The sequence below is a fragment of the Silurus aristotelis genome, assembly GCF_946808225.1.
Source record: "Silurus aristotelis genome assembly, chromosome: 11".
In the NCBI taxonomy this organism is placed as follows: domain Eukaryota; kingdom Metazoa; phylum Chordata; class Actinopteri; order Siluriformes; family Siluridae; genus Silurus; species Silurus aristotelis.
Window position 1 is genome coordinate 24311778 of NC_139584.1, and position 15392 is coordinate 24327169.

General features: G+C 38.6%; 1 protein-coding gene across 1 annotated transcript; it reads left to right on the forward strand.

The window, feature by feature from the left end:
- Positions 1–2381: 2381 nt before the first annotated feature.
- LOC310733261 (embryonic polyadenylate-binding protein A-like) lies at positions 2382–4664 on the forward strand. The gene is made up of 8 exons (XM_083554325.1): positions 2382–2484; positions 2545–2634; positions 2939–3034; positions 3206–3443; positions 3575–3657; positions 3861–3956; positions 4258–4468; positions 4582–4664. Exons 1-8 carry the CDS (start codon positions 2392–2394, stop codon positions 4608–4610), a joined length of 936 nt encoding a protein of 311 aa, XP_083410451.1. The 5' UTR covers positions 2382–2391; the 3' UTR covers positions 4611–4664.
- Positions 4665–15392: the final 10728 nt, after the last annotated feature.

Consider the following 15392-nt stretch of genomic DNA (forward strand, 5'->3'; position numbering starts at 1 on the left):
TATTCAACGTCTATACATTTTTACTATTCTGCAGAAAACTGAGCAGAGCAAATGTAACTTCATACAGTGGATAAAGTCTCCAAACTCAACAACAGTTGCTGGTTTTGCTGTAACTCAGGAGATAATGAAGTGCAGAAAGGTGTTCAGACCGAAAAGACGTAAAAAAAAAATCGTTTATTAAAATATCAGAGCATCTATTCCACGATGCAACTTTCCCATTCCCATTGCAACACTTCCACATCTTACCAGGGACAAAAAGGTACAAATCGCTAACATCCAAATACAATAGGAATCACACTAGTGCCACCTAGTGGTAAAAATTACCCAACTACCTTTTATCTGCAAAAAACAACTAGTTGTATAATATTAAATTAAAGGTGAAATATTTTTTGCAGCTTCAGGCAAATTTTATTTAGTGAGAAAGAGGCTAAAATAATTTTTTGGGTAATAAAGTTTGCAGAACTCTGGTCCAGAGGAAGTGAAAATGTTTACAGACTATGATCTCAGGGTTGCTTTCTGAAACAATTCTACAATTAACACATCAATTTACATCTTAATATCTGACAAATGGAGACAAAATCTCACCAAATCTGAAACCCTTCCAGAACAGATTTCACACCAAAATAAATATCTTTTTTAAGTTTTTATTTTACTTCAAACATTAATTCAGTCATCCATTTCATTTATTTAAAGACTCGAGAGGTAAACGTCAGTGGTCCCCAACCCCTGTGCCGCGGACCAGCACTGGTCCGTGGGTCAATTGGTACCGGGCCGCACAGAAAGTATACATAACTTACATTATTTCTGTTTTAATTATTATCTGATTCCGAATGATGTTTTATTTTGGAAAATTACCGGATTCTCTCCACCACATCTGTCTATAACTCACTCTTGATATGATGATCATGATGCCTCGGTCACATGTCTTACCTACATCCACTACCTTCTTAAAGGAGCTGCTCCGGCCGCTAACACATAATACATTACCGCTAAATTCAACCCACCAAGCTAGCAAAATAAACAAAAACAACACAGTGGATTCACGTTTATTATTATATTTGGAAAATACCATTTTATTTTGTTGCATTTATCCGCCACACCTTAAAGGCCGGTCCGTGAAAAGAATTGTCCGACATTAAACCGGTCCGTGAAAATAATGTCCGACATTAATCCGGCCTGTGGCGCAAAAAAGGTTGGGGACCACTGCTGTACATAACCTACGGAGATTTTGCGATGCTCATCAGTCACATTAAAGACTAATAAAAATTTAACAAATCGATGATGAGCCAGAACTCTGTAACCCTCTTAAACCAACATGGATGACAGATTGGACACGACCACAAAATCACATCTCTTTTACACATCAGTGAGAATAAATCCTGCTGAAAACATACAGATTAATCTAAATTTAAGCTGTTTGTATAATCCTCTGTCAATGAAAACACTTTTTGTAGATTATATCTACTACAAAATATCACCTCTTTGGATTACACTATCAAACTTTTCCATTAAAATAATTACAATGATCTGAACATTTTACTCAAATATTTTCATACCTATAAAAATCAGGAAGAACCAAAAGCTACAAGTCTTTCCACCAGGACAAGCACTTTATTAACCGTCTTTTGAGAGCGCCCCTATTGGTGTGGCGGTGTGATGCCGCCGTCGTAAGTGCATGAATTGATCCCGAGAGCCACGCCTCTCTTATGACGTTTACATCCCTGATTGGTGCAGCAATCTTCTGCAACGAACCAATGAATGGAAACAGCACATGAAGGCGCCTGACGGCAAATTACCATGACGACCATTACCAAAACAAATAAACACAAATACACACATACACACACACACACACACACAAATACACACAAATTCACTGCGACCAGAAAGATTTCCCTACATTAATATTTGTTTTTCGTGATTTATTTCTCCACTTTTTCTCTTTCAACAATGGTAAGTTATAACCACATACTTAGAAAAACTGTTGTAATTCTCAGTAGGTTAAGTAGCCTCTTATGTCCTTGGGAGCACTAAATCCTTGTTCATGATGATTTAGCATAGCATGCTAGCTGTAGTAGCTTGTGTGAAAATTTTCATGTTTGATTTAGACAGTTCTCAGATCTCAAAGTGTCTTTCAGTCCATGAAGAGCTGAGCATCTTTAAAGCCAACTTTGTTTCTTTGTTCAGGCTCTTTTTCAAAAATCCTCTCTTGAGAACCGTTCATGGGGTGATCTCATGGACGAATTGGACAATGAGATGGAGAATCTCCAACCTTTCTGCATATATGTAAGATTTTAAGCTTCTTTATAAGTTGCAAATGCATTAAACAAATCATTTTTCTGTTGTGTTTCTAATGATCTAATTCTCTCTCTAAACCAGGATCCCTGGAGCATGAATACAATCAGCCAGGTGGAGGAGCAGCAGGTGGAAGAGCAGATCCCCATGGAGATGGAGGTAGAGGAGCAGATGGTTAAGGACCAGAAGGTGGACAAGCAGATTGTTGAGGAGCGGAAGGTGGACAAGCAGATGGTGAAGGAAAAGAAGGTGGAGAAACAAAAAGAACAGGCTGAAGTCCAGCAGCAGCCTGCTCGCACAATTAAACCCCCTAAAGAACGCCTCAGCAAGAACACCAAGGTAGAGGAGAAAAATCTGTTTGCATGTTGTTTGTTTTGAAATGTAGCCAATTATTTCTAATTTTGGAGACTTTAGAGAATTTGAGAAAATGTATAACTGTGTGTAGATAATCAGTTAATTATGATTTATGAATCAGACATTGTTTAAGGTGTTTATGTCTTACCATAAATGTGATTATCCTGAATCACACAGAACAACTTGCTTAAAAGTCCAATAGTAAATTTTTATTTTGTACAGCTGTGTTTTGCTGTTTTTTATTAAGCCAAAACAAGTCATTGACACACTGGATGTTGTTGTTTTGTAGTCAGTTACACTGCTGCTGAGAAATCTGGACTGCACTGTGGATGACAGGAACCTTTATGAAGCGTTCCTGAGATTTGGGACTGTTCTCAATGCACAGGTAATTTATAACTACAAATCCTTACATTTGATTTCTTTCCCAATAACTTGGGGTTTCCTCCCCGTACTCAGCTGGTGTATTTTCTAATTGTGGAGAGCTCTGATATTGCTAACCTCTAACACTTTTGATGCTCATTCTTTGCTTTCTGTTTCTGCTTGCGTTCCAATACAGGTCAAGATGGAGAACGGGCGATCAAAAGGCATTGGGTATGTGACGTTTTCATCTCCTGACGAGGCTCAAGCAGCCATCGTGGAGATGAACGGCAGGGTGCTGGGCAGCAGGCCAGTGTACGTAAGTCCCTCTCAGACCACCCAGGGACGAAGTCACGGAATGAAGGTGGAAACCATCTCGCCTTCGAAACCCTGCCCAGACCCCAGACCCAATGCCAACAAGAACATCCATCCACAGAGTGAGTCAAAGCTGTCCGATTAGTTTTGTGTTAAATGCAATTTAAGATTAAAAACAGAAACATACTATTAATGTAAGCAAGTCTTACCTACTGATTGGATTCTAAAATGAGATGATTGGCTGCATCTACAGATGCAGTTCCAGATCTTGGACAAACAAATCAACAGCAGTGGAACAGGCAGTCCACACCGCAGCCCCTCGGACTGGACACCCAGGTACTATTCTGATTCTATTTCTATTCTATATCTAAGACTTTTATGATTTGGATGATGTTTTTGTCAAATCTTTGGTTGGTCACATTTTTGGCCTAATAATCGTTGATTATTAGTGATTGATCAGTATGTATTATTAAAGTCAACAATGCAAACACCCATATGCACTCAAACACTGGATGCTGAATTTGTTCTATTTTCTGTAGGAAGTCGAACTGTTCATAAAGAACCTCGACTACGGTGTGGATCAAAATCGACTGCGTGATTTGTTCTTGCCACATGGAAACCTCGCCAGCGCGAAGGTCACTTACAATTACTGATATTTATTCCTTTTCCAATGAAATGTTTACTTCGCATTAGATCTTTGTTATACCAGAACCAGTGCACACTTGCAGCAAATTCCTATCAGAAAAATACCTTTAAAATATAAGTGCTTCATTGTTCATTCAACAGTGAGACCAGAACGTTGATAATAAAAGAACATAGCTGTTCTGCTTATATTATGGATTACAGGCAGTGCTCGTTATTCCTCATGGTTAGCTACATGAGAGTGGTGTAATGCTCATTTTTTTGCTTTCTGTATCTCTACACTGACTTCTACAGGTGGTACTACACAATGGACGATCCAAAGGCATTGGATTCGTCCGATTTTCCTCTCTTGATGAAGCCAATAATGCCATCAGAGAGTTAAATGGAAAGCTGGTGAGCGGGAGACCACTGTGCATCACTATGGCTAAACAGTGGACAGGGGGCAGCCGTCCCACCAAGCCCTACCTTCATCCATCCAGAAACATGCAGTGGTTCCATCCACAGCGTAAGTCATACTGTCCTCATAATGTCCTACAAAATGAACACTAGTAAACACACACTGTACCTGACAAACACACACATTATGCAAAGTAACAAATCTCTGTTTTTCTCTTTCAGGTCATCGCTCTGTTGGACTGTTCTCCTAAATTAATTTAAATCAATTTTGTTTTTTATTTAAATAAATATTGTTTTTAATTTTAAAGAAATTGTCAGAATCTTTTTTTACTGTAAATAAATGTGTAAATAACCAACTACGATGAAGGTGCTTCATTATTTATCATCATAAATTTCCCTCTTAATACATGATAACTTGTTTTAGAAATGAAAGAGACACCGCTGTGAAAAGAGAATAGTAATAACAGTTGAGGTAAATGTAAAAACATTGGCATGTGATCAAATAAAGTACAACAAAACTCCTGTGCTTTATCATCTGCATGGCTGCAAATATAAAACCTGGTGTGAATCTTTTTCAGGCTGAAGAGATGCCATTGGGTGAAAGCCAAAGTTCCTCAAATTGTTCTAATAATAATAGTAAGAAAAAACCCCAGCAAAGAATATCATATGTAACCAGGTGGAATTAGAAAAAACACATCAACAGAATATACTTTTCTCGTTTTGGGGTTTCATTCAGACTGCTGTTTTTGTAAGAAATTACAGTGGCCGATATATAGTTAATACTTTTCTCCACTAAAGCTCGCATACAGCGCGTATTTCTGTTCGACCGTTTTTTATTATAAATATGAATAAAAATAAATAAATGAATAAATAAATAAACAAAATACAGTGGAACCCGGTTATTTCGATGTCCTACGGGGTTGCCAAAAAGCATCGAGATAACCGATGATCGAGATAAACGAAAATCAATATGGCTTGTTTGATGAAGGCATGCTATAAAAATTTGTTTGATGAAGGCATGCTATAAAAATTTACATACAGTACATGTTTGTTAACTGTCAGGAATGGTGGCAGGTGCTTTCTCGGCCGCTTTCTCTGAAGCTCCCGGCTTCAATCGCGCACGTATGGTGCTCGTTTAGCACTCATCACCAGCTCCTATTTAACCTTCCACAATCTCACTGTCCGTTATTGTTGGTATATGTTGGTTCACGGCGGTCGTTGTTATCGCTCATGCGTATCCCGGTACGTGCCGTCCCACCGGCACTCTCTCAAAGGCTGCGCTTTACCTCCTACCAAGCGCGGCTTTCGCCTCCCGTTCATCGCATAACGTTTAACAACAAAAGGCATATGTGCACTAACTAACAGCAGAGATTCATCAGTATACAATACGTACAACATTGTATTGGCTTGATTTTTCTGGCACTTTCGCGAGTTATTCTGCGGCTGCACAGCGCCGATCGACATAACTGACGTTAAATGGCAAATTTTTTCCCCCTTGTGCTCGAGATATTAGGGTTCGGCGGCATAAAAAAAGTCGGCATAACTGATAAAAAATGCTTAGACAAAGCGAGAATTTGGCGGTTCCACTTTAAAAACATCGACTTAATAGGGTTGTCGAGTTAACCGAGGTCGAGATAAGTGGGTTCCACTGTACTACTTTTGTGGCATTTTTTTTCTTCATAATGCCATAAACCTTTAAATATTCTCTGATTATGTAATCCGTATGGAATTTAGAAGTGGTAAAGTTTCTCCGGTATCGGTATCAACTCATTAACCGTCCGTGTGGAAACATAGCAAAAGTTCCGTTTGGTGTCCTGATCATTTACGTGATTTAAAACAGCATAATCACATTTACAAGAATATTTTGTCTTCATGCTCTTCATGTGTTCATGTTGAGTTTGGTTTCACTAATAATAATCATACATTTGCATAAAGCATGCATATTTCTCCATGCCCATGTTGATTAGAGTATTAAAAACCGTAAAGTGTTCATTTTGGTACATTTAGAACAGATTAAAAACATAACCAATCTTCAGCAAACAGCTTCAGAAAGGCATGAACGGGGATTGAACCCATGATCTTCGGTTTACGAGACCGACGCCTTCCCACTAGGCCATCATGCCTGGCATATGCTGAGTAAATGGTCTACAAGTCAAGTCAAGTCAAGTTTATTTCTATAGCGCTTTTCACAACAGACATTGTCTCAAAGCAGCTTTACAGAAATCAACAGTCAAGGTGAATGGTGTGCTTTTATTCCTGATGAGCAAGCCGTGGCGATTGTGGCAAGGAAAAACTCCCTTAGATGTTATGAGGAAGAAACCTTGAGGGGAACCCATCCTCATTTCAGTGACATCAAGAGTTTGATCATAAATCTTTCAACAATACAGAACACTGGAGAGTGAGAACTAACATGAGTACTGGAGTATAAGATTCTAAGTAATGTTCTTTCTACAGTCTTATACAGTCTTTATGGTTATAAAACTAGGAGCTACTGAGCTCAACATTTGTGATCATCACAGATCCAGCACCAGCTTCTCCATGCCAGAGCCTTTAAACACTCCAGGAGGTCCAATGTCAAAACTCCACACATGTAGTGGAATCCAATTGGCACTGGTACGTCCCTAGATGGTACGGGATGTTTGCGAGTTCGGCAACTATCTCGTTAAAGGTCCATAATGTTCATGAGGTGGGACGTGACTGGAGCTGTCCAAACCTCAGGATGCCTCGGGATGGGGAGAGAAAGAGAAGCAGTGGAGAGAAATTAGCGTAGCTGCTGTTCATGATATTAACAGCACAAGTTGATAATGTGCATGTGATCATATGTTCTGGAGCACAAGGTTATGATGTGAGACGTATGTTATGTGTAGGCTTTGCTAAAAAGATACGTTTTTAATCTGCACTTAAACTGGGAGAGTGTGTCTGAGCCCCGAACACTGTGAGGAAGACTGTTCCAAAGTTTAGGAGCTAAATGTGAGAATGATCTATCGCCTTTAGTGGACTTTGCTATTCTAGGAACTACTAGAAGTCCAGAGTTTTGAGATCTCAGGGAGCGTGACGGATTGTAGCGTGTTAAAAGACTGGATAGATACATGGGAGCCAAACCATTTAGGGCTTTATAAGAAAGAAGTAGTAGTTTGTAGTCTATTCGAAACTTAACAGGAAGCCAGTGCAGGGATGATAAGATTGGGGTTATATGATCATATTTTCTGGAACTTGTAAGAACTCTTGCTGCCACATTATGAACTAACTGAAGCTTGTTTATTAATGATGCAGGACATCCACCTAGTAATGCATTACAATAGTCTATTCTGAAGGTCATGAACGCATGGACGAGCTTGTTTCTTAGCTTAGAAATATTTCTACGGTGAAAGAAGGCTGTTTTTGTAACTTGGTTGATATCGAATCAAAACAAATTTTAATTATAGAGCGCCTTACAGCAACCAAAAGGAGCACAAGGCACTTTCCAGTAAAATAACAATAGACAATAAAATATAAGAACACAATGTACATGAATTAGCAGTTGAATCAGGGGCTACGTGTTAAAAGCTATCCGATTTTTGAAAGACAGGTTGCTGCCTAAAATAACTCCCAGGTCTTTTACCGTTGAACTAGTGGTTACAGAACATCCGTCTAAATGCAGGTTGAGATGCTGGAGCTTCTGTGTACTGGTTTTTGGGCCGATGAGCAAAATCTCCGTCTTATCAGAATGTAATAGAAGAAAGTTATGGGTCATCCAAGCTCCTATTTCTTTAACCCACTCAGTTATCCGAGCTAATTGAGCTGTATCGCCTGGTTTTAATGAGATATATAGCTGGGTATCACCAGCATAACAATGGAAGCTAATTCCATGCCTTCTAATAATATTTCCGAAGGGAAGCATAGGGGTCCTAGAACTGAACCTTGTGGCATGCCATAATTTACTAGCATTAGCCTGGATAGCTTTCCATTAAAGTCTACGAAATTGTAACAATCGGACAGGTAGGATTTAAACCAGCTTAATGCCTGTCCCTGAATGCCGATGTAATTCTGTAAGCAAACTAGGAGGAGATCATGGTCTATAGTGTCCAATGCAGCACTAAGATCTAGTAAACCTAACAGCGAGATGAAGCCTTGGTCTTAAGCTAAAAACAGGTCATTAGTGATTTTAACTAGGGCAGTTTCTGTGCTATGATGGGGCCTAAAACCTGACTGAAACGCTTCAAATATATTGTTCTCTTGCAAGTGGGAACATAACTCGGCAGCGACAATCTTTTCTAAAATCTTAGACATAGATGGGAGATTTGAAATGGATCTGTAATTCGATAACGTGTTTGGATCCAGATTAGGTTTCTTAATGAGGGGCTTAATAACTGCTAACTTGAGGGATTTAGGGATGTGACCTAACGATAGTGAGGAGTTAATAATATTCAGAAGAGGCTGTATATAACACTTTCTTCAATAGATTAGTTGGAACGGGATCTAGCTGACATGTTGTTGATTTAGCTTTGGTAATAACATTATACAGCTCTTCCTGTCCTATACATGTAAAACAGTGGAGTTGTGGAGTTGTAGGTGAGATTGTGTCAGGAGATGCTGTCAGAGGTTGGACGGCCACAATTGTTTTTCTAATGTTATCAATATTTTCAGTGAAGAAATTCATAAAGTCCTCACTACTAAACTGTGATGGAACACATTTTTCAGATACCTGATTTGTAGTTAATTTAGCTACTGTACTGAAAAGGAACCTGGGATTGTTTTTGTTGTTTTCTATGAGTTTGCTCAGGTTTTCAGCTCTAGCAGCTTTTAGCGCCTGTCTGTAGCTAAGCATACTGTCTTTATATGCAAGTATTTGGTATTTTATCTTAAAATACATTTTGATGTATCTTTGCCTAAACCTGCTGACAGCCATGTGATCTGGACACAGTAAAAATCCTAATTATAAAACACAATAATATTTATATATTTTTATCTATATGGTCTCTAATCCAAACCAGTTCCAGCATGACAATGTACACTCCTTGTACATTTACAAGAATATTTAGTTTTCATGCTCTATGTTGAGTTTGGTTTCACTAATAATAATACATTTGCAGAAAGCATGCATATTTCTCCATGCCCGTGTTGCAAATCGCTTGTGAAAGGCATGAACGGGGATTGAACCCGTGATCTTCGGTTTACAAGACCGACGCCTTCCCACTAGGCCATCATGCCTGGCAGGTGCTGAGTAAATGGTCTACAACCAAGCAAATCATCAAAAAATTATAATGAAAGCATGCAGATGTAAAATTTACTGAGTTTAAAGTTGTTCTCTTTGGTCATCATGAATAAACAGTGGACCAGTAAATTTAAAACAACCAAACAATTCAACGAACATAGAAGGTGTATGGTGTAAAAAGGTGCATCTGCTGAGACACGGTAAATACACGATGGCACATTGCTCATGCTGTCTTTTTTCTCTTTGATTGCATGATCCCTGCTTTACTTCACTGTGTCCTGAAATAACCCTCAATGAGAATGGGATAAACGCTGTCGGAGTGTTGCAAACGTTTTTTAACACTTGAAGCTTAAGCTGCTATTTCAAGAATCTTAAATGCTAAAAGGACAAACTAAATGGAGTTGTTAATGATCTGCATCCGTATTAGGAGCTGTGAGCGCTGAGGCCCTGCTTAAGCAGCTTTTCAAAAAGGTTTTTCATCAAAGCAGAATGTAAGAAGGTTGCATGATTTTAACTTGACAAGTATCACAGGGGGTAAGGGCTGTAGAGACAATTGAGAGCATATAGATTTGCATATATTTTTTTTATTATTACGGGAACAGCTTGAAGATGCTGGGGATTGAACCCAGGACCTCAAACATGTAAATCATGTGCTTTATCACTGAGTTACATACCCGGTTGAAGGCGTGCATCCGAGGATCTCATACTTGCAAAATTACGTCTCAAAACACATTGGCATCAATTTGAGTTTTGCCTGGAGAAAGCAAAGGGAATACCAAGAAACTGTTTCAAGTTGATCAGAAATTTGATGGAACTGCCCAAGATCAAAGTGAAAATAACAGAAGGATACACCAAACAGGCACGAACGGGAATTGAACCCGTGATCTTCGGTTTACAAGACCGACGCCTTGCCACTTGGCCATCATGCCATTTGACAAAGAGCGACCATGACATTCAACAAAACAACTCAATATAAACTATAGCATGCTTGTGTCGAGAGTAAAACGCACTGACATACAAGCGTTCATAAACAACAAACTGTTGGTTACTTTAAAACTAAACATTATCTTGGAGATCACAGGGATTATGTATGAAAATATTAAATCTGTAATCTGGTTGCATATGTCATATTTATTGCCATAGAAAAGCTGTTGCTATCAAACATTGTTTACTTAATCAACTGATTCAGTCTAATGGTAAAGGAATAGATCAAATAGGTCAATTGATGGAAGGTTTGTGAAGAAATTTCTTGCCCTCTTGTAACAGTATTTTTTTTAGTATTTTTAAAACACAAAGATACAGTAGTTTACATTCATAGATGGTGTGGCTGCTGTCTTTAATAGTTTATTTTGACACTCTTAAAGTTAGGGTATTTGGTATTTCATTTTAAAATACATTTCGATGTATCTTTGCCCAAACCTGCTGACAGCCATGTGATCAGGACACAGTAAAAATCCTAATTATAAAACACAATAATATTTATATATTTTTATCTATATGGGTTTTTTATATGGGATATTTTTATCTATATTTTTATCTTTAATCCAAACCAGTTCCAGCATGACAATGTACACCCCTGTACACAAAACAAGCTCCACTAAAGCTCGCATTTCTGTTTGACCGTTTTTATTACAAGTACAAATAAATAAAAATGACACCTTCAGCGCAACATACGTTTATCTACAACAAACTTTCTTTACTCAGATATAAAATAAATAAATAAACTACAACATTTGTGGCATTTTGTTCTTCATAATGCAATAAACCATCGAATATTATCCGATTATGTAATCCATATGAAATTTAGAAGTGGTAAAGTTTCTCTGGTATCACCTCATTAACCGTCCGTGTGAAAACATACCAAAAGTTCAGATTTAAAACACCATAATTACATTTACAAGAATATTTTGTATTCATGCTCTATGTTGAGTTTGGTTTCACTAATAATAATCATACATTTGCATAAAGCATGCACATTTCTCCATGCCCATGTTGATTAAAGTGTTTAGAACAGATTAAAAACATGCAATTACATTACCAATCTTCAGCAAATAGCTTGTGAAAGGCATGAACGGGGATTGAACCCGTGATCTTCGGTTTACGAGACCGACGCCTTCCCACTAGGCCATCATGCCTGGCATAGGCCATGTAAATGGTCTACAACCAAGCAAATCATCAAAAAATAACAATGAAAGCATGCAGATGTAAAATTTACCGAGTTTAATGTTGTTCTCAATGGTCATCATGAATAAACAGCAAACCAGTAATTTTGAAACAACCAAACAATTCAACGAACATAGAAGTTGTATGGTGTAAGAAGGTGCATCTGCTGAGACACGGTAAATACACGATGGCACATTGCTTATGCTGTCTTTTTTCTCTTTGATTGCACGTTACTTGCTTTACTTCACTGTGTGTCTTGAAATAACCTATCATCACACGGGTTTTCTTATCACTGCTATGCAGATGACACTCAACTAATCTTTTTTCCCCCTCTATCAGATACCACAGCTTCCGTTCGGATCTCAGCATGCTTGACAGACATATCTTCATGGATGAGTGCTCACCAACTAAAACTCAACCCCAGCAAAACAGAACTGCTGGTCATCCCAGTCGATTTATCTCAAGGTCAAGATCTCCAAATAACACTTCATGACTCTCTGCTCTCCCCTTCAGCCACTGCTCGTAAACTTGGGGTAACGATGGACAATCAACTGTCCTTCTTCCCACATGTTGCTAATGTGTCTCGTTCTCTAGATTTCTTCTCTACAACATCCGGAGGATTCGACCATTTCTGTCGACACAGGCTGCCCAGGTGCTTGTTCAGTCTCTTGTGATTTCAAGACTGGACTACTGCAACTCTCTGCTGGCAGGTCTTCCCCTGAACGCTATCCGTCCACTGCAAATTATTCAAAATGCAGCTTCACGACTTGTGTTTAATCAGCCCAAGTTCTCCCACACCACCCCACTGCTGCGCTCCCTTAACGGGCTTCCAGTAGCTGCACGTATCAGATTCAAAACACTGATGCTTGCCTACAAGGCCAAAAATGGACCAGCGCCATCTTACCTAAGTGACCTCATCACATCTCACACTGCACCACGCTGTCTGAGATCCTCCAGCACTGCTCGACTGGTAAAACCTTCTCTCAGTATGAGAGGTAAGTATACTTCAAGGCTCTTCTCTGTTCTGGCACCATGGTGGTGGAATAAACCTCCCCTAGATGTCCATACAGCGGAGTCCCTGACTATCTTCAAGCGATGACTGAAGACCTATCTCTTCCTGAAACACTTAAATTAGCACTTTCCAAGTTTGTAGAATTCTAGGGTTATATTTATATTAAGTTTGTAATCTGGCGTACCAGTATAGATTTATTCATTACTAGAGACTCAAAGCACTTTTGTACGTCGCTCTGGATAAGGGCGTCTGCTAAATGCCGCAAACGTAAATGTAACCTTCAATGGGAAGGTTGCAAAGTTTGTTTGAGTGTTACAAGGTTGTTTGAGTGTTACAAACGTGCTTTTACACTTGAAGCTTAAGATGTTATTTCAGAAATCCTAAATGGGTATTGGACGAACGCAATGAAGTTGTTAATGATCTGCATCCATATTAGGAGCTGTGAGCGCTGAGGCCCTGCTTAAGCAGCTTTACACAAATGTTTTTCATTAAAGCAGCATGTAAAAAGGTTTCATTTGGTTGCTTGATTTTAAAGTATCTCAGGTGATAAGGGCTGTAGAGACAATTGGGAGCATATAGATTTGCATATATTTATATATATATATATTTTTTTAAGGGAACAGCTTAAAGATGCTGGGGATTGAACCCAGGACCTCAAACATGTAAAGCATGTGCTTTATCAGGGAGTTACATACCTGGTGGAAGGGAATTCATCCCACTTGCAAAATTACATCATAAAACACATTGGCAGCAATTTGAGTTTTGCCTGGAGAAAGCAAAGGCAATAGCAAGAAACTGTTTCAAGTTGATCAGAAATTTGATAGAACGTCCGAAGATCAAAGTGAAAATAACAGAAGGATACACCAAACAGGCACGAACGGGAATTGAACCCGTGATCTTCGGTTTACAAGACCGACGCCTTGCCACTTGGCCATCATGCCTTTTGACACAGTGCAACCATGCCATTCAACAAAACAACTCAATATAAACTAAAGTGTGCTTGCGTCGAGAGTAAAACCCACTGACATCCAAGTGTTCATAAACACTAAACTGTTGGTTACTTTAAAACTAAACTTTATCTTGGAGATCACAGGGATTATGTATGTGAATATTTGATCTGTTAACTGGTTGCATATGTCATATTTATTGCATTTATGAGCAAAGAATATTGAAAATAATCATCTTATATGCACTGGGTGACGTTAGTCATAGCAGAAGGGTGATTAGTATCAGGGTAGAGAAATATGCTAATTAAGCTGAAGTAAGAGCTTTGCTAATAATAACATCTACCAGTCAGAGTAACAACAGGTAGAGGATGAGTTACAAGACATCAAATTGGAACCCTATTTATACTGAGCACAAGAAAATAATAATCTATGCACTGGGTGACGTTTGTCATAGCAGAAGAGTGATTGGTATTAGATACATTTATCATCGAAAACTCCTGGGGTTCAGCTCCGTAGGGTCGCCCTATGCGAGAGTCTACAGAGTAGGATATCGTTGCTGAACTTAACACAAATTTATATTCATTTAGACATATTCTGCTATTTATTGTCCAAAAATTAATAAGCATGCATTATAATGTGAATACACGTTTACTTCCTTTTAAAAATTAGCTGTGTATATATTAAAAGGTCTATACATTTTTACTATGCTGCAGAAAACTGAGCAGAGCAAATGTAACTTCATACAGTGGATAAAGTCTCCAAAATCAACAACAGTTGCTGGTTTTGCTGCAGCTCAGGAGATAATGAAGTGCAGAAAGGTGTTCAGACAGAGAAGATGTGAAAAAAAAAATCGTTTATAAAAATATTAGAGCATCTATTCCACGATGCAACTTACCCATGGCCAGGAAACACTTCCACGTCCTACCAGGGACAAAAAGGTACAAATCGCTAACATCCAAATACAAAAGAAATCACACTAGAGATTTTGTGATGCTCATCAGTCACATTAAAGACTAATAAAAAAATAATCAAATCGATGATGAACGACCATCACTAACACCAAAAGCATGTGCTGAACGGACACTGGAGTAGACTCTGGGAGCCGGAACTCTGTAACCCTCTTAAACCAACATGGATGACAGATTCGACACTTCCATAAAATCACACATCTCTTTTACACATCAGTGAGAATAAATCCTGCTGAAAACATACAGATTAATCTACATTTCAGCTGTTTGTATAATCCTCTGTCAATGAAAACACTTTTTGTAGATTATATCAACTACAAAATTTCACCTCTTTTCATTAACATAAGTACAATAATGTGAACATTTTAATAAAATATATTTATACCTATAAGGAATAAACAGAAGCTTTAAGTCTTTCCACGAAGACAAGAACTTTATTTACAGCTAGTGTCTTTTGAGAGCGCCTGTTGCCCCCTATTGGTGTGGCGGTGTGATGCCGCCATCGTAAACTGCTGGAATTGATCCTGGAAGCCACGCCTTTCTTGTGACGTCTACATACCTGATAGGTGCAGCAATATTCTGCAATGGACCAATGAATGGAAACGGCAAATGAAGGCGACTGAAGGTAAATTACCATGACGACCATTACCAAAACAAACAAATAAACACACACACACACACACACACACACACACACACAAATACAAATACACTGCGACCAGAGATATTTCTCCACGACCAGAGATATT

Coding starts and splice junctions, on each gene's coding strand:
- LOC310733261 (XM_083554325.1), top strand. CDS start 2,392: ATGAATACAATCAGCCAGGTGGAGGAGCAGCAGGTGGAAGAGCAGATC. Junction 3,957..4,257: donor GAAACCTCGCCAGCGCGAAG/GTCACTTACAAT, acceptor TGACTTCTACAG/GTGGTACTACACAATGGACG. Junction 4,469..4,581: donor GCAGTGGTTCCATCCACAGC/GTAAGTCATACT, acceptor TTTCTCTTTCAG/GTCATCGCTCTGTTGGACTG.